This window comes from Lycorma delicatula, chromosome 2, assembly GCF_047948215.1.
Source record: "Lycorma delicatula isolate Av1 chromosome 2, ASM4794821v1, whole genome shotgun sequence".
NCBI lineage: Eukaryota > Metazoa > Arthropoda > Insecta > Hemiptera > Fulgoridae > Lycorma > Lycorma delicatula.
In genome coordinates this window covers 48199383-48221866 of record NC_134456.1, presented here as the reverse complement: position 1 = coordinate 48221866, position 22484 = coordinate 48199383, and the positions used below count along the sequence as shown (strand labels likewise).

Here is a 22484-nt window from a genome sequence, read left to right as displayed (position 1 = left end):
CGAAAAGTTTCCGGCTTGAAAAACAAAACCTTTTTAGAACTTTTTATTTTTCAAAAGCTTGGTGTTCGATAAATTTAGACCGACGACTTTCTGACTTTTTAATACCTTTACTACGAAGGGTAAGTCAATTATTATCCGCAATTTAGTTGTATTTTTGTTTATGTCGGTAGTACTGCCGTGTTGCGTAGATGACGCTTGCGTGGTTTAATTGTTGTTATGTCTGTGCAGGTTTCATGCTGCTAAGTTAGTTCCATTATCACTGCCCTGCCGTTAACCATGGCTGCTCTGCTTTCTGTTTGCACCAAAGAAGAGCAACGTCCAGCGATCCGTTTTTTGAGGTCGGAAGATGTATCAAGGGCCAAAATTCATCGAAGACTTTCGGCACAATGCGGGAACAGTGTGTTGCCGCAACGGAGTGTCTACGAATGGATTGAAAAATTCAAAAACGGTCGCACACGACGAAGGAGCTGGACGACCGTTTACCGCCACAAACGCGGAAAACATTGAGCGTGCACGTGACACGGTTTTCTTAGACAGACGAGTAATTATCGATGAAGTGGCACATCGTCTGCAAATTAGTCACGAAATCATCCACAACAGACTTGGGTTTCATAACGTCTGTGCAAGGTGGGTCCCAAAACAACTCGCACAGTCGCATAAATAAACGCGCTTGGACATCTGCCAAAAACATTTGGATCGTTATGGTAACGAACTGGACATCTTCTTAGACAGAATCATCACCGGTGACGAAACACGGATCCACCATTACGAGTCGGAGAGTAAACGGCATAGTATGAAATAGAAACGTCTAAATTCGCCCTGCAAAAAAAGACCCAACCTTCCGCAGGAAAACTGATGCTTACGGTTTTTTGGGACTCACAAGGCCCAGTACTGGAACATTATGAGAAAAGGGGCACGACAATAAACAGTGCGCGTTAAAGTGAGATGCTTACTGCCAAGCTGCAGTTCGAAGCAAACGCCGAGGACTGCTGTCGAAAGGTGTTGTGTTGTTGCACGACAATGCCCGTCCACATACTGCTGCCCACACTGCTGAAACGCTCCAGAAACTCGACTTTGAAGTATCGGCTCATCCTCCGTATAGTTCTCATCTTCTTCCTTCCGATTACCACTTGTTTGGTCCACTCAAAGAGGCATTAAGGGGCCGTCGATTTACCTCGGACGAAACAGTGAAAGAAGCGGTGCATTCCTGGCTCGCAGCTCAACCGAAAATCTTCTTTTATGAGGGCATCAGGAAGTTTGTGTAACGATGGACGAAGTGCGTTGAAATGCAAGTATGTTGAAAAATGATGTACATGTAAGTTTCCTATTTGTATTGCAGTAAAATTTATAACTGCATTGCGGATAATAATTGACTTACCCTCGTATAATATGATTTCTCCGACTCTGCAAAATAACAGTTTGTTTCAACTTTGGTAAGAGGAAGTAATTGCGAGGAGCCAAATCTGGTGAATAAGACGTTTAGGAAAATACAGGGTGATTAGTTTAAAAATTACACGTTATTCATATTTTTTACATTTAGGCTGACTTTATACCACCTCATCTGCAGTAAATGCTGAAAGTGGTTACCATTTTATTCCAGACTCTTATCCACACGTTTAACCGTTGATCTAGAACGTTTCTGAACATCTCAGGCGTAATTGTTTGTATTGTAGCAGTAATGTTCGTCTTAAGTTCTTCTAGGATACGAAGATTGTTCTGATAAACCTTTTCCTTTAGAAAACTCCATTGAAAGAAATCCAAACTGTAGAGATCTGGGTATCGTGGTATCTACATACCTCTAGAAACATGTGGATTATCTGCATGCCACACGATAGTTTTGGCTGTTTATATATCGATTAAAGTGAAACGAAGCCTCATCAGAAAAGAAAAATGTATTTAAAATTGATATGTTACCAAGGATAAAGATTTTGAACCGCTAACAATAATAAATCCATTTTTGGTAATCAGCTTTGTGGAGTTCATGGAAAACTTGTATACGATCTGGGTAAAATTTTAAAATTTTGGTGACCGCTGAATGAGCCGAACCGTACGGAATATTTAATTCTTGTCTTAACTTCGTAAGAAATTTGTGTGGGGATGCAACCATTTTCTCATTAGTTGTATTCATCTCCTCTTTTCTTAAAATTGTCCTCTTCCTGATTCGTGTTTTGTCTTAAACAGAACCCGTATCGTGTAATTTTGTTACCAATTTCTCAATAGATTTTTTGTTGGTGCCACTTTGTTGAATTTTTCAGTAAATTCGTTCATGCATTGAATATAAGAACGCGTGGTGAAATACAGTTCGACAATAAACATTCTTTCTTCTACTGATAAACGTGTATCGATACAACACTGTTCAAACAACTAACCGTGTACCGATAGATGTAACCAGCTACTGAGTCCGTTAATCCACCAGGTTAGTCTAGTGGTGAACGCGTCTTCCCAAATCAGCTGACTTAGAAATCCAGAATTCCAGCGTTCAAATCCTGGTAAAGGTTACTTTTATACGGATTTGAATACTAAATCGTGGATACCGGTGTTCTTTGGTGGTTAGGTTTAAATTAACCACACATCTCAGGAATGGTCGACCTGAGGACTGTACAAGACTACACTTCATTTGCATTCATACATATCATCCTCATTCATCCTCTGAATTAATATCTGAACGGTAATTACCGGACATAAACAGAAAAAAAAGTTTTAAGTTATAAGAATTATTCTAAGGACGACATTTTTTTTTAAGTTTCAGTAGATTAAATCAATATAGTGTTACTTAAGGAAATAATCTTATGTTATATTAAATTAAACCCATAGAAGTTCGTGTTGCTGTAGAAAGAATTCCTTATAAAACTAAAACCGTGAAATTTAATTTTGTTATATATTCTATACCGTATAAAAAAATATACAAGCATAAATAAAAAATATATATAACAGAAGATAAAAAAAACGTACGAAAACAAAAAACAAAAACGCTAAATGAAGAAAAAAGTTTTTGTTTGTATCTTTATTTATTTATATATAAAAACATAAAATCCACGAGCAGTTTGTCTCAATAAAGTTCATTTTTAAAAAGAAAGAAAGACTAAAAAAATATATAAACATTTCCTTGATGTCCTATGAATGTATATATGAAGTTGAATAAAAGAATAAAACTTTTTTTTAATTTATTTATTTATTTGAAACTGCTTTCATTCAAAAGTTAGAGAAGTGTTCAGAATTCCCGTAGGAATACTGGCCGGTCTTCCTTCATTCGTTTTCTTGAAAACTTCTTGCGTTTCTAGTATTATTATTTCTTCTACTACTAAAAATGTAGTACTTTTACGAAGTTATTTCTGTCAGTGACAGAAGCAGTAGCAACGATTCTCTTCCGTCCGGCCAAGAGGCTATTTCGGTTTCGTAACTGGCGCACTATCTCTATTTCTTTCTTTTTTTTCTATTTTACTACCGTGTATTTCTCGTTCGTTTTAAATCTCTTTTCGGTTAAATGTAGTCCACTTGAAAACTTTTGATTTCATTTATATTTTTAGTTTAACGCTTTTATCTTTTTTTTTTATTTCTGAATTTATCTTCTTGTAATAAACGGTACGAGCCTGTTTATTTTTCTGTTTCCTTTCATTGTGGAATTTAGTATCGAATTGTTATGTAACTTATTCGATAATTTCACCGGATACTGTACCGTATTTAACGATGAATTGAAGTATGAGTATTGTTAAGTGTAACTAAAGATTCAGCGGGTTATCCAGTCGCTAAAATCAATTGAAAAAATAATAAAATATAAATATAATTTTAATGCAACATTTCAAGATGTTGAAACACAAAATTCTACTATTTTTTTTTTCTTTTCAATAATCTGGGAAATTTTTTCTTGTGTTTCATTTCCTTTGTGGTAATTTATTATTTTATTATTTATTTATTCTATATTCCAAATGTGTGCGTTGCAGTTGGCTTAACTAGTGAACAATAAGCAATGAGATTAGGATGATATGTAAGAGTGTGAGAGTCTTGTACAGTTTCAGTTCGACCATTCCTGAGATGTGTGGTTAATTGAACCCCAATCACCAAAGTACACCGGTATCCATTGTCTTGTCAAATTAGAAAAAAAAAATAATAATAATTTTTTGGTAACAAATGAAGATATTAACTTGATTTTTGGTGAATGTAATTTTCATGTGAATATCTAAAAACCATTTCTAAATTTCTTTGAAATTCAACCTTGAAAGGGGTGAAGAAAGATAGAAAAAAATATTATTGCAATTTTTCTCTATTTCCGCCTATACTATACGAAATATTCACTAGATTAAGGCTTGCAAATATTTTTCAAATAAATATCTAAAAATCATTTTCGGGTGTTTTTTAATTTCGATTTTTTAAGATGTGCAGCCGGTGTATGGCGCGGCGGCTCAACCGACACAGCTACTGGTTACTGTTTGTGCGTACCCGACTGTCTGGACCTGCCTCCGGTTTCTTGACTAAAAGACATAAAATAAAAGTAATTAAAAGATTAAAAAAAAAAGACAAACGAAGTACGGTCACCTCATAGTGGTGCTTGTCGGGTAATGCTAAGAACCAGGCAAAATACATTTTTACCCGTACGAAGTACAGGTAACCAGTTATAACTAATATTTTTAAGACGGAGGCCGACTGTTTTGAAATCCACATTCTTAGATCACTCAAAGTTTTGGTTCTGTACTGACCAAACTGCTGTTCTGAAAAATTACAATATATTGATTGTTATTTTTAAATTGACAGGCTTTAATATTTGTTATCATTATTATTCTCACAAGCATAAGTTTAATGAACATGTTAGGGCCAGGGAGCAGAGCCCCCTGATTCGAAGTGAAGAGCAAGTGAAGCTCTTACCGACTAAACATCCCCTGACCGCAACAGGTCTGCTAGTGTAATATATAAAATAATCTACCGGTATGTTCTTTTTGGTGTGAATAACATTACATGAAATAGGCCAACTTATTGAAGTAAATAATTATTCCAATAAATAAACTTTTAATGCCCAAAAACAAAAGGGGCCAAATGGAAGTTGTACTTAAAATATGCATTCTTTAATTTTCAAGATTGAAAATCCAAATATTTTAGCATAAATATTGATCTCACTAACATGAGAAACTTTTTTATAAAAGGAGACCCAACTTCACAATTTTAAAAAAATTTATGAATTCTTGGTTCTTTATTTGTTTTTGAAGTTGTAACCATTAATAAAAATGTTAAATGAGGTAGCAGTTGAGCAAGGGGAATCAGTCAGAACCACTTTTTTTCTAAAATGTTTGTTTTTTTCGTGATAAAGATGTCATTTGGTCAAGGAGAAAGAATTATACTTGTGTATAATTTGTTAAATAGAAACATCATTTGATCAAGCAGGGGTTAAACCACATCCACTTTTTATACTTTTAATACTTTGTTCTTTTTCCAAATTCTGGATCAAATCTATTCTCTTTGCCCGGTCAGCTTTATCAAAATAAATTATATTTTTACAATTATTACTGATTATAATCATTAATAGCTTATATTTAATAATAATATTCGCAATTTTTATTTAAAATTAAATAGATTTTACTTAGCTGTTTAATTTTATTGTAATATTTCCATTTTTAAATTTTGTTAAACGTAAGGGCCATTGCCAGGAAAGTTTTATTTTAATGGGTGACATCACCCACATTGAATTTTAAATTTTACATTTCTTTTTTCATTATTTTTTTTTTTTACAAATAATTTTAATGTCTCTAAAATGGTTTTGGTAAGAAGAGGATAAAATAATAGTGTCAAGTTTTTTAAAAATGGTATTTTCTGTGTACATTTTTTAATCGCATCTAAGAAAGAAAACAAGAGGGTTAGTATGTTTGATTTTTTATTGTTATTACCAAGTAGTATTCGACTACATTTCATGGCAAGATATATATAATTTTTACCTTGATATATGGTGGCGTGAATTTTTATTTATATTATATGTGTTTTTGTTCTTGACAGTGATCGTGCTGTGTATATTTTAAATCTATGTAGTTTATCCTACATATTGCCTGTATTATTATCCTAATATTTCTTGATCGCTTAAACATGTATGTATTTACTGTTCACTTGCATATGCTTACATTCGTGTTACTCTGAAATTCATTTACCGTCCCCAATTTATAGTTAAATTATGAAACTTACTGCTTGTTTGTTTTTTCCTTGTAAACTTTTCCATTACACCGTAACAAACTTTCATAAATAAATTTACACACCATCAGCGCTTGATTAAATTTTATCAGAGTGCACATGTAAGTGTGTTATGCATGCATGTGTGAGTGTATGGGTGAATGTGTGCATATGGCCAGTGCTTTTTTTATAGTGAATGTTTATTTTTTCTAACATTTATATAAGAATATTATTTATTTTTTTAAATATTAATTTCAATGATGCTTAGAACAATGTCTTGTTTCATGTTACTTGTTTTATATAAATGGAACTATACAAGATCATTTCCAAAATATGTAGAATATTCTATGTACTAGGTAATATTTTTTCATTGTAATGAAATCTTAAAAATGACTGAAACTCCTTTTTTTTATCAAAGCAATATAATTCTTTACATTTTAAAAAATATCCAGTTAAAAATTAAAAATTTTATTTTATTTTATACTCGAGTTTGTGCACGCAAATTCAATAAATAAGAAGTTTGTGAAGATTCAAGTAATTCATCAACATACTGTGTAAATAACCTCAATACTCAGTAACAGAACCTACAAAAATCCAGTTGATATTGAATTTTGATCAGATTTGGATTCCAGTTGATATTGAGTTGTGTTATTCAAGTTTTTTGGTTATTAGGGTTTATGTTTTCCAAATTTTTAGTTTTTATTTACTTTTTGTTTTCGTTTGATGTCATTTGGTATTAGTTTTTTAGGTTTTATTACTGTGTATTTGAAATAATAAGTTAACTGAAAGGAAGATGATACTTATTAACAATTAAGTAATCCATAAATTATCTTAATTCCTTGCATAATTAGTACAATTATATTTTAATTTACATTTTTTATTAAATGCCAAAACTTGACTGGGATTCAAACCTGGATCAAAGACTCTACTGCACCACCATGTGAAGGATGCCAATTTATTTCATACAGCCAAGATTGTATGTAATTATACATGTGCAGTCTTTTTTTAAAAGAACAGTTGCTTATTTAAAAAAAAAAAATAATAATGATATCTATTCTATTAAATAATTAACAAACAGAACTCTTTTCATACGACTCAATACAATAATTTGGCTTTTGAGAAAGGGCCTATTATGGATCCGTTGCCATTTTTAATAAAGAAATCGTTTCACCAATTTATTTAAAACACAATTAAAATATTGTATTCTTCTGATTAATTTTCAAATATTACTAATTGAAAAAAACCTGAATTTTATACATCCTGTTCGTGTACATAAATATAAAGATATATTTTTTATTATAAAAAATATATTTTTCATATAAAATTAAAATATATATTTAATTTATATTTATATAAATTAAATATTTAATTTAATAAATATATATTTTATAGAATACATATAAAATATATATATATTATGAAATAAATTTTTATATTAATAGAATTATTTTATTATATTCAACATACTTTTCATTAATATCTACTGAATTGTGAATTATTTTGTATTTATTTGTTATTTTAGTATCTTTATGTATTTTCCATGAATTTTATTAACATGTATTTATCTTAAAATAATTAATATGGACTTTAACTGTATCAGTGTTTTGTATAATTAATTATGTATTTTGTGATGCTTCTCCAAACAAGATTTTACCGCGGTCTTTTTTTATCCATTCAGGTAAATGCAGTTTACTGTGGCATTCGTTATTTTTTTTTATCTACAGAGTACAATATCTACTTATTGCTGATGCGATGTATATATTATATTATTATGCACAGATTCGAATAAAGGATTTATATACTTATAATGTGACGTTTGATAAGAAGCTAATATAATAATCTAGATTTGGTTAAGTCTATGTATTTGTAGGCGATACAGAATAAACTTTTAAATCATGTGCACAGTGAGAGGTTAATCTGTCAGAGAAAATGGCAGCATATACAAAATCTCTGTAAAATTTATATAAATTTTTGTTAATTTAATATAATAGAAATGTAAGTAGGATTATAAAGAAACAACATTTATAACACAGATTTAAAAACAAATCCATTAATCAAAATGAATAATGTCAGTATATCTTTTTGGCCATTATAGTAAGTGAAAATTATCCTTTAATATGATACCAAACATTATTTTCATAGTAGTTGTGCATTTTTAATTAATATAGTCTTTTCAGATAAACATTTATATTATATTTTTATTTTTGTAACAGTTTTGTTATAAATTGTTTTATTTTTTTGTTATAGGAGGGCAAGGGAGAGAGAGAGAAGAAGAAAGTAGGAGAAGCAACAGAGGTAGAAGGGATGATCCAAGGAGACATACATTATCTGGCGACCATCACCATAATTACCCATCAACACTTGCTCGTAGTATGGATTTAGAGGTAATTAAGTCTTTTTCTTTTCTTTACACATTGATACTCAAAGACAACCACATTTTTAAAATAGCTTTGAAAGTCATTCTCTATCGTTACATTATGTAACTCCAGTAAATATAACAAATTACTTGAGAGAATAACAAATTACATAAGAGTATTTAATCCTCTATAACACTGATTCTCAAACTTTATCGCCCACCGCCCAAATTGAGAATCAAAACATTTCTAGCACCCCCAAAACTTCTTAAACTTACCATTTGTTAAAAATACTAATTGTGATTCCTGTTTTTAAGATGCGCTCTTAAAAACAGCAATTGCAGTTATTGTTTTTAAATACGGAATAGCCTGTTTTCTGAGTTGAAACTTACATTTTAAATAAGAGCAATTAAAACACATATTTAATAACATTTGGAAGTATTTTCATTAAAATTGCTTTCAAAAAAATTACAATTGGATCTATACAGTTATATAATAACAGTAGTGATAGCATATTCAATTGATCTTGGGTTAAGCTGAGAACGGCTGATACAAAAGTCAAAAACAGTAATGCTACATTACAGACCTAACAAGTCATCATTAAAGCAAGATCAGATAGATCAAAACCCTTTAATTTCCATTTTTATTTGTATAATTACGTTGCTTAGATCGGGAGATATGCAGCATTAAGGACAAAAGTGGTCTTTCTTTAAAGCTTTAAAACAATTTTAATGCAGTTTACTGAAAAAATTTCATTTCCCCATGCACTCGATCAAAACCAGAGAAAAACTTTAAAATTTTTAAAACATTTCTTTTCACTGATTTTTTTTTAATTTGATGATTTTTGAAATCTGAAGTATACTGTCAAAAAGTAGAGTATACAAGCTTTAATTTTTTTTTTTTGTTGCAAAGTTAAAGCAGTAGTTTGAATACAATAATTTTTTTATCATAAAATATGGGTGTCCCTTTAATTGTTTAAACAATTAGGTTACAAACTTATTGTTTGTACACTTAATAAGTGTACAAACTTAAGGTATTTAATTTTAGTTTGAAATATCTGGAAAACATCATTTTTGCCATATTTTTTAATCAGCCATTGCCTTCCTACACCGCCTGAACTACAGAAATACAAGGATATTAGGTAAAACATGTAATGGTAATAGTTTTTGAATTATGCGAGATACATACGTACTTACAGATATCACGCTGAAACTAATTAAAATGGATATTTCTGTTGAAATCTGGAAACTTACATTTTTTATCACAATACTTCCTTTACTTCATACTAGGAAATAAAAAAAGTTATTATTGATCAACAATTTACTCTAATCTATTCTCTTTTGTTTCTCTAAATACTAAAGAATCTTTTAGAACAGTTCAGGATTTTTAAGTAAAATCTTCCCTAAATTGTGTGGCTTTAGGAAATGCATGACCAAACTTAAACTGTCAACCCAGATATTGAGGGTTAAAAAAGCGTTTTATTATTATAAACTGCATCCTCTTATGTAATTGAATGTGTTTTAAGTAATGGATTAATGATGGAAAAAATGTAAGAAAATTTTTTTTTTATTTTTATTGAATTTCACTAGCTTTTATGTAAAAATATAATTTATTGAATATTTTATACATTTATTTATAAATTGTATTTAGGTAAGTCAGAAGAGAAGAAGCAAACAGATTTAATGAAGATTAATAAGATTGTATGGGAATTCTTTTATTTTTTTTAAAATGTATTTCCATCACATTTGCCTAACTAACAATTTTTTTTTCACATGAACTGTAAAATCTGAAAAAAGTACTTTCTAAATTTATTAATTAATATTTATTAATTTAAAATATGTATTATACATGTAAGTTTCCTTATTTTGTAATGCAAAAAGGAATAAAAACCATTAAATTATAAAATTATGTTTATTTTTTTATTTGAGTTGATGAAACGCATGGAAATTATTTTTACACCATGCACAAGTGAGATTGAGGTAATTTAGTTAGAAAACATTAATAAAAATTTTTGTTTAACTGTTTTATACTAATCTCGTATAAAATGTTTTTATTTAACGTTTTACTTTAGTTTAGAATTTAATTTAAACATATTGGTCTGTTATTGTTCTATTGTTGTGTATCTGATTAGCAAATTGAATGCTGGTGTAGTCATTGTCAATAAAAGTTTTGTTAAAGTGTTTTTGTTAAAATATTTATTCAGAGTGTATAAACATTTTGTATCTTGGGTGTAACATTTGTGTAACTGTTTGACTGATATGCAGATTTTGAATGTGATTTTCGTGTTTCATGTATGTTAAATTCTGTATTGTATAGGGTTTCCTTTCAGTTTACTAGGCTGTTTAACATATGAACATTAATGTATATTATTAAGTTGAATTTTGAAAATAATAAATGCGTTTATACATGCAATGAGGACAGTTTTCCATTTTATTAGCATGTTTCTGGAACACAAATATTGTTTTGTTTTAGAATTTTGGTATTTTTACTTGTTTTTTACTAAATTTAACAGTGATAAAATTCAGTCCTAATTAAAATAAAATAAATTCTTACCTATTATCATTAACACTTTTATTTTTTTATCTATTTTAAGTGTATCAACGTTATATTCATTAGCTGCTAACTCCAACTCTAATCCAAAAAATTCTTTAACAAATTAGAAAAATTATTCTGCTTTCCCCAACTTATTTTTCTTCTTAAGGTAGTTGCTAATTTTATGCTTACTTCTTATAACTTATGACTACTGTTTCTTTTAGGACTAACAACCAATCCCACATGAACCAACAAGATTTCTGTAAAAAGAAAGAATGATTAAATAAAATCATATGTAATGAGTCTCCCAAACATTGTTAATGATTAAATCAGTGATTACATCATCAATGCTGCAAATTAATGATTATATTATTTAATAATTGATTACACTGTCAGTAGTATGGAATATCAAGAATATCTGAGCCAGAAAATATCAAAACACAAACATTTCACAATGACCTAAAAACTTATCAGTTTTTATTGTACCATACTATATTATAATTATTAAAATAATGGAACTCAGAACACCACGACACAATTTAGGGCAGTTATTATGACAAAAAGTAGACATCATTGTCTACTAAGAATTTAGATAAGTCACTATTTTTGGTGCACCTAAATACCACATGACATTTCATAAATATAAACATTCAAATTGTGGTTTAAAAACAACTTCTTTCTGGAGTTAGAAGCTGTATAAATTACTTTTGATGCTGTAATATGATCGATGCTGGGGTTAGGTGCACAGTTACTTTGAACTTTTTACCATTTGCTTCTTATTAACACAAGTGTCACCATGCGCAATATACTTGTATATTAAAAGAATGAAATTTGGTTGTTATCTAGCCACAAAAGAAAGTTCATAAATCAAGTGACTTCTTTTAATATAGCCATAGTTTTACTGTGAAAATGTTTGATGAAATATAAATCTGGTGTACTTAAATATTTGAATTAATATTAAAAATGAGCACATCTGTATATTATTATAGTAAATTGTACTTAAACGTGAAATACTGGATGATACATTAACTTACACTTACCCTATGTTCACATTTTTAATTGTGCTTGAAAATCCTAGTTTTTGAAAATTTGAATTACTTACTGTAGTAAATTAAATAATGATGATGTACTGATACTGATCTGGTAATGCATGCGACTTCAGTAATTTATGTTTTAATATGCGTTTATTTCTTTTCGTAAATTTATTATTTTTTTTTTATAATGCTAGTAAGTACATTGGAATTTTTGTTTTATAACAGTTACTAAGATCATTAGTGACCGTTACGGTTCACTTGTAATAAATTTTCCAGATCCTATTCAGGAAACTCAGAAGCTTTAAAGAAGCAGGTAAACACTGCATCATCTGCACACTAAGGCGATCACAGTGGAATTTAAATGAAAAAATAATAATAAAATATTTTGTGAAATAAACTGGATATCAAAAGTTTGATTTGTGTAAAAAGCCCACAAACCACATTTGGTATTTATTAGTTTCTGTCAACATAAAAAAAAAAATAATAAAAGCATTTTTTATGGGAGAAGAGGATAGGAAAAGCCTTATGATAGCTGATGAAAAAAAATTCTCTACAAAAGTATTAATTTTAAAAGTAAAATTTATATATTTAAATAGTGCAGCCATTTTGCCTATATTTACAGCGGTTATTTTCTAAAATTTGATTTCTGAAACACACCTGTCTCATCTGACAAAAAGTCTTATCTTTCAATCATTATAATTTTTAGCTTAACTATTTAAAAGTCATGAATATGTTTTCAGTTTCTGAAAAAATGAACATGAGAAAACATCTAAATGATTTAAAGACAATAACATAAAAGAATTATTACAGACAAATTTATGATTAAAAACCGTGCTACTTTTTGAAATGGTTTTCTTATATGAAAAGAAACATAATTGTTGTGGTTAAGATTTTGGTAAGAACTTATTGAGTACTATATGATTTTCCATAATTAATGTGCACATACTTTAATTTTTTTTTTAATTACAATTCTGTCTTAATACAATTTATTTAATCAGTGAATTCACAATTATTAGTTGACTGGCAGATTTGGCAATGCTTTGCTATTGCTGGATTTGAGTATATATATATATATATATAGATTAAATGAACACAATTGAAAGTTTGATAAAACTTTGAATAAGTAAGATTTTGAATAAGTTTGATAAAAATTGAATTTCATGGAACTACATGAAAATTTACATGAAAAGTGAAAATTTAACCTTTCACTTCATAAAAGTCAGAATGTAAATAAATCCAAATGGCACCACAACAGCACTACCTATTGAATTTAATTCAAACCACTCTCTAAACACAGTAGTCAGTGGAAAATAACTTTTTAATGAAAAGAGATATGGCTGCAAAATCATCAAAATTAATACTGAACATTGAGAAACTTACAAAACATTACAGAACTTCACAAAATTTAACCTTTCACTTTATAAAAGTCAGAATGTAAATAAATCCAATTGCCAAAACAGCAATATTTATCAGTTTTAATTCAAACTACTCTTTAAACACAGTAGTCAGTTAAAAATATCCCTAACTTTCTTTCTACTGTTCAGATCGGGGATTTCAATAGTTTTAAATCTTCTCCGGACAATGCGGACCATTTTGCAAAAACCCATGCGTAAATCGGTCCAGTAGTTTTTTAGTCTATAGTGGACACACATATGAACATTGCCTTTTATATTTATATATATATATAAAAAACAAATATACAAACAGACTTTCTTCTGTTTGCAAACAGGAAGTCTGTTTGTATATTTATTTTCTAAATATCTCCTTAACACTGGCACCACCTAGTGGGTATAGTTTTTGCAAAAAATTTTCTTTTCATTTAACTTATATACATTCTGAATATGAACCAAATCGGACCATAAATGTAATTTTTCCAAATATCTCAACCCCAGCACCATCTAGCAGGTCCATTTTGGAGAGTTATTTCTTTTCATGTAAGTAATATGGGTTCTGAATATAAGCCAAATCAGACCATTAATACAGTTTTTTTTAAATATCTCGACCCCAGTGCCACCTAGCGGATCCATTTTTTTAATATTTATTTGCACGTAACTAATATATATATATATTCTGAATATGAGCTAAATCAGACAATAAATGCAATTTTTCAAAATATCTTGACCCCAATGCCACTTAGTGTGTTCAAACCAATCCAGAAATCTTTGCTGGCGTGTGCACAATTCACCAAAGTTTCATTGCAATAGGATGAATGGTATAGGAATGCATACAGGACAAACAATCAAACAAAAATTCCTTTAGAAGATTAGCAACCAAGTTCAAATTTTTTACCTAATCATTTGAGTCAATTTGTCATTTTGTAGAATTACAGAAATGACTAATCCTACATGAGGCACAGCACATCTTAGAAGTGCTAGAACATTTTTCTGTAGCATTCCATTAGGAATTATTGTGTGTGTGTGTGTGTGTGCCCGTGCACGCATGTATGTATGTGTTTAAATGAAGGGGTAAAGGTTTTAAATTCTGTTTGTAAAGGATTCTATTAGAATAGTTGCAAACATATAGTGTGGTTTTATGTTCACTCTAGCAGTCAGAGACAAAAGAATATTGTCTTTCGTAAAATAATTTAATTTTGTTTATAAATATTATTTCAATAAAGGCTGTTAGTGTGGTTTTATGTTATATTTTTAGAAGGAGATGCTTTTGCCAATGTCAAATGTTAGCATTGACAAGAATGCAACTCAGTGTTGTTTAATAGAATGTATCTAAAAGTATTTAAAGATATGTAAATTATTTTTTGAATAATCCTTGTTATCAAATATAAATTGATACATCATTTCTTTATTTTCCTGATTAATTTTTTGTATGAACAATGAGAGAATTATGTTATAATTTATGTTAATTTTATTTTTGATATTTACTTTAAAAAACAGAAATGCTGATTGCTCAACTGAAAAGCAAAATAAATTAAATTTATGTACATTATTTTATTAAATTCAGACTACACGTTTATTTTATTAGTCCAATAATGAAAAGCGACAGGCCAATTTGACCAGGTAATTTACTCAACTGTTCATTCGCTGAGTTGTTGCTCATCAGTTTAACTTCACTCCGTAAATTCATTAACTAATGTTTGATTACTACTTACTGCTAACTTACTTAATGAGACTAGAGAAACTCTATCTTGAAGTTTGATTAATGTTCATTCGGTTTTTCAATGTTACTATTATTATATTCTTGATTTGTTTATCAGTATGCAGTGCCAATAATATTTTATATATAAATATATATGTATACATTTTATAATTATTTCTGACATTATTACAACATGTGATCCTGAAAAAGTAGTAAATAATTTCCATTGTTCATATAAATATAAAATCATTTAGAAAAAAGTTTGATATTATTTATTTTTTTTATGATAAATTAAGATTGAGAAAAATTAAAGACTACATTTCATTTTAAAACAAACTGATCAGGACTTCCTGGTACCATTCGTGAGGAGGATCCTTTCAAAAATTACCTCATTATCTTTTACAATCCATTCTGCAGATGGGATGATTATGAGTGGTACTGTTGTTGCTTGATAAAAAATTTGAAGTAGAATTTTTAAAGGATCTTTTTAAAAAAAAGTGGTATCCTAATTAGTCAGTTTTTTAAATTTATCTGCTCTTTTAATCGTGAATATTACATAATTACCATATCTGTATGTATGCTAACTACCACAACCGTATTGATTGGGTGTTAAATGAAATGTGAATCCCAAGTTACTTCTAAAAATAACATAGTATATCTAAGAATAAGAAGCATCCTGAGTCAGGCTTATTTAGGAAAGAGAGGAATGAACTGGTTTTTAGTTGCTTTCTTCACCGATTTGAATATTTGTTGTGTACCAACATCCCGTCTCACAAAATGCCGGTAATATTCAGATTTTTTCTATTTACCTCATTGTTGCTTTATTATGTTTGATATTAATTTTTTTTATTATATTTTTACTTTTATATTAATGACTAACTATTTTGCCTGATCTAACAGAATGTTTTTAAATGTGGAGTAAATTGTTACATATTGCATGAGCAGCGTAGAATCAATATACGCAAAAGTTTTCCTAAATAATGATTTTCTTTTTGTACAGTAATGTAATAGTTCATTTCCATTCTTAATTATTGTCTGAATTCTTGCTCTATTATTAGAGCAAGAATTAAATAAATAATTAATTAAATAGTATTGTCAATTTTCTATTTACATTCTGGATATCCTTTCTTTTGATTATTTATTACAATTTCATATTCTGCCATCTTCAGTTTTATTTTATTTATGCAAGTGCATAAGTATTCTATCAAATTTCATTTTGTCACAGTTTTCAAGAATTTTTTTGCTGTTAAACATTTCTCAAATTTTCTTTCCATAAAAATGAAATTTACGAGTATTTAAATAGCTATAATTTCTTGCCACAATTCACAAATCTTATGTATTTTTTGTAATCATTTTCTTTTCAAGGCTTGACTTCTTTTCCTAGCCAGTTAAAGCGTTAACAGTTTTTTCCTTTCCTTAAAATAGTTTTTATTTTTTAATTACTGAATTATGAGTTGCTGTTTAAAATTTCTTCAATATTTCTGAAATTACACTCGCTAATTATGAGTATGTAACAAATCTATATGTACATTATGATTTGATTAGAAGAATATATTTAAATGCCCCATGTATGTAAACAATTTTGTTTCTTTTTTAAAGTGATATCTACCGCTTTGTTTATTAACCGCTAATAAATTATGATAGTGTGCAGTTAAACTGCACTTCATCAATCTTTGGGAACCTGTTTATTAAATGTGAGTATATTGAATAACTTTTATTAGTTTTAATTTATGGGATAATATTCTTTGAGATATTCCAAGTGTTGTCGAACCATCAGATTGTAAAGGATGCAGTTTACAATCTTACTCAAAAACCCAAAATTAAAAGTTATTGTGGTAGGTAGCATGCTGCTGATTTCTGTTGAATATGTTATCGCTTAATCTTAAATTTATTAATTTAATATTAGTCTTTTAAGCTAGAATATATTAATTAATCAGTATTATTTTTAATAACATCATGTCTCTAATATTAGAAAAAAAATTGCATTTTGCATCATAGAGAGTTTATATAGATCAGCATAAAATTTAATGAAATAAAATTCATTTTACTAATTTTTCATTTAAGATTGTTATGTGTTTTTAAATTAATATATAGACATGCTCTTGCCATTGCAGAGTCAAACAATAACTTAAGAGAACTGATAAAGTACTTATTTTTATATTAATAGGTGTATAACATAACCTTTTTTACTGATAATGGTGATAAATGAATGTATCAATGTTTTAATATATTGTTTACATTGTATATTATTTTACTATTTATTATGCTAAGATTAATATTATATTTCTTTTTTGTGCTGCTATCATGAAGATGGGATCAAAATCACAAAGAAGGAAGGTAATAATACTTCTTCATGCATCTTTTTTATTTAATATTAAAGCTTAAAATAATATGAAATTACTTTTTTGTTGAATTTAATTTTCTACTATATCTGCTTTGATCAGCTTTATTGGCTCTTTTGAATTTGAGTTAGTCTATTGTGCCTGATAAACTTAATTCTGCATATTTCTTTAACAAAAAAGAAGAAAGGATTCTAATCATAGATATCTGTTATGCATTATATGTAGTCATAATACATATAACAGCGCTTAACTCAAATTCTCTCTTACTTCTGTTTTTTGCGTTATTTTTGTTAAGTAAAAATATTTATTTTTTACACTATTTTTATTGTTTACTTCTGGTTTATATATATAAAATTAATTATACATTAAACACATGAAAAAACACAGTTTGCATACATTAGAGCTGTATTTAAAAATTTTATTTTATGATTATCTGTCAAAGATTTTTCATTAATCTTCATCTTTTTTTTAATTTTTTTTTTTAAATTATGAGTCGCGACTTAAAATTTCTTAAATATTTCATAATAACATCAGTAGAGTTTGTCTAACGAAACGGTGCAGCAGATATAAATATGAATTCACCAAATATGAGTAATATCTCAGTAGTTGAATCATTATTTCACCCTCATGTGCAAGGGCAATTATTGCTTTATGCGTATAATATTGTACTGTAAGCATCAGTTGTTTAGAGCCGTGATATGCTGATGATAAGCGATTAAAAATTTTGTTGGGTTCTTGTGTTTAATATTACGATAACACCATTGTAATGCTTCACAAAATTATTCAGTACTGAACTGAAAAAAAATACTTTTTTTTAGTCTATGTTATCGTGTTGCTCTGTAGTACCGTACAATACCTTTTTTTAGTTCACTTTTATACAGTGTTATTTTCATTAATTTTAATTTACACCTTTGCTTTTGTGCCAATCGGGTTTTAAAAATGAGTGATTCTGTCATGAAACATAAATCAGGAAAACCCGTAAGTAGTTCTGAAGGAAAAAAATCAGCAACGTATATATAACATGAAAACAAGATAACTCTGAAACTGCAATCAGAGACATTGCTCGGAAAGTATGTAGTGCAACAGTCGTTAAAGAAAGAACAATTTTTAACACAAAACACAAAATTGATGGTAAACATGTTAGTCCTACATAGACTTGAAAGTGTGTGAAAACAATTAATAATAACGCACGTAGGAACTGAAAATGGGGTTTTCAACGGTGGCGTATGGGTATGAAAGATCTTCCCAAGAGTAACGATGAAATGAATTGTGACAGTTTTATCAGTGGTTGCTGAATGATCTGTCATGGTAAAAGATAGTGTTCCATACCATTGCCTGAAAACTGAAAAAACTCCAAACACCTCGACGCGAAAATCGGATATTGCCAATGATTAAAACTGTGTACACCAAAGACATGTTAGAAGTAAAACTTTTAAAAATAGTAAAATTAGTTCAAAATATATTCATCATCAAGTAGATGAAATAGCAAAATCAAAAAAATTGTATCGTTGCGTCTTTCTCTATGCCATTGCAATTTTGATCCGATAGCATGAATCAAAGACATAAGGGAGTATTAACACAACATTAAGTGGTAAAGATTTATTGATAGAAGGTGTTATTAGAGTAGATACAAATGCTTGGAAAAATTGCATTCAACATGTAATAAAAGAAAAAAAAACATAGGAAATGAGTAGACACTGTGAAAATATTATTGAATGATAAATTATTATGAATGAATATGATAAATTAGGTAAATGATGACAATAGTTCAACAGGCGGTAGCTTATTAAGAAATACACTGAGATAACAAATCTTTTTTTTTATTTTACTTGAAATTTTAATGTAGAGCGGTAACGTACTGTCTTAAAAATTTTATTTTAAGGTAAATATATCATTTTAAAACAATTTCCTAGTTCTTTTATCACAGGTTATTTGTTGATGATTTTTGTGTTAAAAGTCAAGAGAATGTTTTTTCTTGGGTGGATTCACACTAAATTTATTATTCAACTTAATAGAATAAAAGCAGTAAACAATATAGGGATTATAAGTTTAACGTTAAAAATTAAAACTAACCTTAACTTAAATGAAAATAAGTTTAACCATGAAGATTAGCATGACGGTTCTAATCTGGTGTTTGGTTTAACCTAGTGAAATTCTGAAATTTTTTTGTGAGTTTAAGCATTTCATCCTAACAAAATGAATGTGTTTGAAGTATAATAATAACAATAACAATATAATATTATTATTTTTTTAAATAATAACGGTTGAAATTGATGTTATAAATTAAATAAAAAGCTTACATTTATCTAACCTTGCTAATTTTGATGGAGCTTTAATTTAACTAACTTATTGATAATAGTTGTAAATTACTTTTTTCTTTTAGACTTTTTATAGATTTTTCTTATTTTATCTTTTTGTTTTTCTGTTATGTTATTAATATAATCTTCGTTTACATATTAAACATATAAAAAGTAAAAAATTCCCATACATTCCACCCTTTGTTAGAAACATTTCCTGACATAAATGTAATAATTAATAACACAGGTCAAATGACAGTGTTTTTGAATAAAATGTGTATTGATATTTTTTTATTTAATTTAAAAATATACTCTTATCTCTTTGTTAATAGTTAAAATACTATCTCCCTGATTTACTGAAAAATAATGTTAAAAATTTCAAATAGATAAATTGCAAAAAGAAAAAACATGAGCTGTCAACAAAACATATTCTGTAACTAGATGTTCATTTTGATAAACCCCATCATCTGTAAATGCAGGGAAATTAATAAAAGTAAGTATAAATACAGAAATGAAGGTTCAAAATAAATAAACAATTATAAAAGTAATATTAAAAATAAATTAAAATAATAATATATATATAATAAAATAAAATGTTTTTATAAATGTTTTTATTATTTTTCTTTTAATACGTAATTTAAAAGAAAAAACGCAGTACTTATCAAAGATAAAAAAATCAATTGGTTTTCATGTAATAAAAAAAAATTAAATGATCGCTTAGACTTCTCCGAAGCGGAGAATTCTGGTTGAAAATGAAAGGGTAACTTAAATGTACTCTAAACCATTTAATATCCCACTCAGACCGACCATCTTATTAAATATTTATTTCATATTCTCTCATCTGAAGTATAATAATATTTATCATCTCTTGGGGCTCCTTTAAAAACTCGGAAAGAGTTTTCAAAATTCAAGAATATGTCGAATCATTTTTTGATGCTCTGAAGTGTAAATTGTGTCGACTGATTTTTATTAAATTACAAATTTTAACTTATCCTTATATTTATATTTATGAATCTATAACCTTTGCTTAAAATAATAGTCACTTATTCTTAAAAAATAACAGTGTTCATTCTACCTAACTTGGTAATAGAACTGTTTCCATCTAACTTAGCATCACTTTCAGCTTACGAGAAGGGCCTTAGTATGCTTTCATTAACTTTTTTAATAAATTACCAAACCATTTAAAAACTCTTCTCACTAATTTATTTAAAATGCAATTAAGAAATTTTCTTTTACAGGAACAATATTGCTTTGTTGATGAATTTCTAAGTAATACTAATTAATGAAATTTTAAAAACTCTGATTGTTCTACATCTTTGTTCAATATACTAAATAAATATGTGTTCAAATAAATTTTTTATTAAGAACTTCTGAATTGTTATCTATTTTGTAGATATATATTTATTTTTTGTTTCTTCATGTTTCAATTTGTTATTAAATAAATAATAAATAATGTAACCTTAATCATATCTATATTTTGTTTTTATGATTAAGTGTGCATTTTGTGATATTTGCTCTGATTATGGATTTTACCAAAGTTTTTTTTGATCCATCCAGGTAAATGCAGTAGAATTTTTTTTAATTTATAGATTAGTACATCTACTTATTCTTGATATGATCTATCTAATTATTATATATAATGATCAGAATAAAAAAAGGTTTGAAACTTCTTTTATAGGTTAGGATAAAATAAAAATTTTTCTCAAGAAAAACAGATATGATAAATGTTCAACATCAGTACTAATATCACCACTTTTTAAACAAAATATACTGTTATAAAAGGTAGAAAACGTCTAGTAAAAAAATATAATAGTTATTTTAAATTCTAAAAGACAATTAGATATTCATCTTCTATCTTTATTAAACGATGATGTAGTTAGATAATGCCATTAATGTAAATATTTTGGATAAATATAAATAAATACTATCAAAATAAGTATTTTGGATTAATATACATATTTCGATACTTGTAGTATCGACTTTTGAAGTGATATTTTTAACATTGTTTGGTTAATTTTTGTTTCTATTATTATTTTGTATAAACATATTTAGAATACTCATCTTAATAACGTATTATCATTTTTTATTCTAATTAATTTGCCACATACTCTCAAAGCTTATTTAAGGAAGTATGGAATAGAAATTTTTGTAACTTATGAAAAATTCCATGTCTAAGGATGGAAATTATCACTGCTCAATTGAAATTGGCTTTATTTATCAATAATGTTTTTACTTTCTTGGCTATATAGTTACACTGTATATACACGAGGGTTATTTTTTTTCAAGGTCCGATCGGTTACGAAATTAATACCTCAATAAAAATAATTTTTTTTTATTTGTAACAAGTACTTACATATTTACGCTATTTCTCTACATAGTCGCCACTCCGATTTACACATTTGTCGTAGCATGGTACCAACTTTCCAATACCCTCGTCATAGAACGGAGCCGCCTGTGTTTTCAGCCATGTTTCTACGTTGGTCTGCAGCTCGATGTCTGTGCCAAAATGTTGTCCTCCTAGCCAGCGTTTCATGTGAGCAAAGAGGTGAAAATCGGATGGAGCCAAGTCCGGACTGTATGGTGGGTGATCAAACACTTCCCAACGAAAACGCTGCAGGAGCTTCTTTGTTACAGCTGCAGTGTGCGGCCGAGCATTGTCATGGAGAAAGACAATGCCTGATGACA

General features: G+C 28.2%; 1 protein-coding gene across 4 annotated transcripts in view; it reads left to right on the top strand.

Moving 5' to 3' along the window:
* The window catches only part of LOC142318776 (coiled-coil domain-containing protein AGAP005037), a 1329051-nt gene that overhangs the window by 790311 nt on the left and 516256 nt on the right, over positions 1 to 22484 (top strand). For all 4 annotated transcript variants that reach the window (XM_075355236.1, XM_075355237.1, XM_075355235.1 and 1 more), the window contains exons 4-5: positions 8395 to 8531; positions 17471 to 17497. In XM_075355236.1, the coding sequence (XP_075211351.1) occupies positions 8395 to 8531; positions 17471 to 17497 (164 nt within the window). The remainder of the gene's footprint in view (positions 1 to 8394; positions 8532 to 17470; positions 17498 to 22484) is intronic.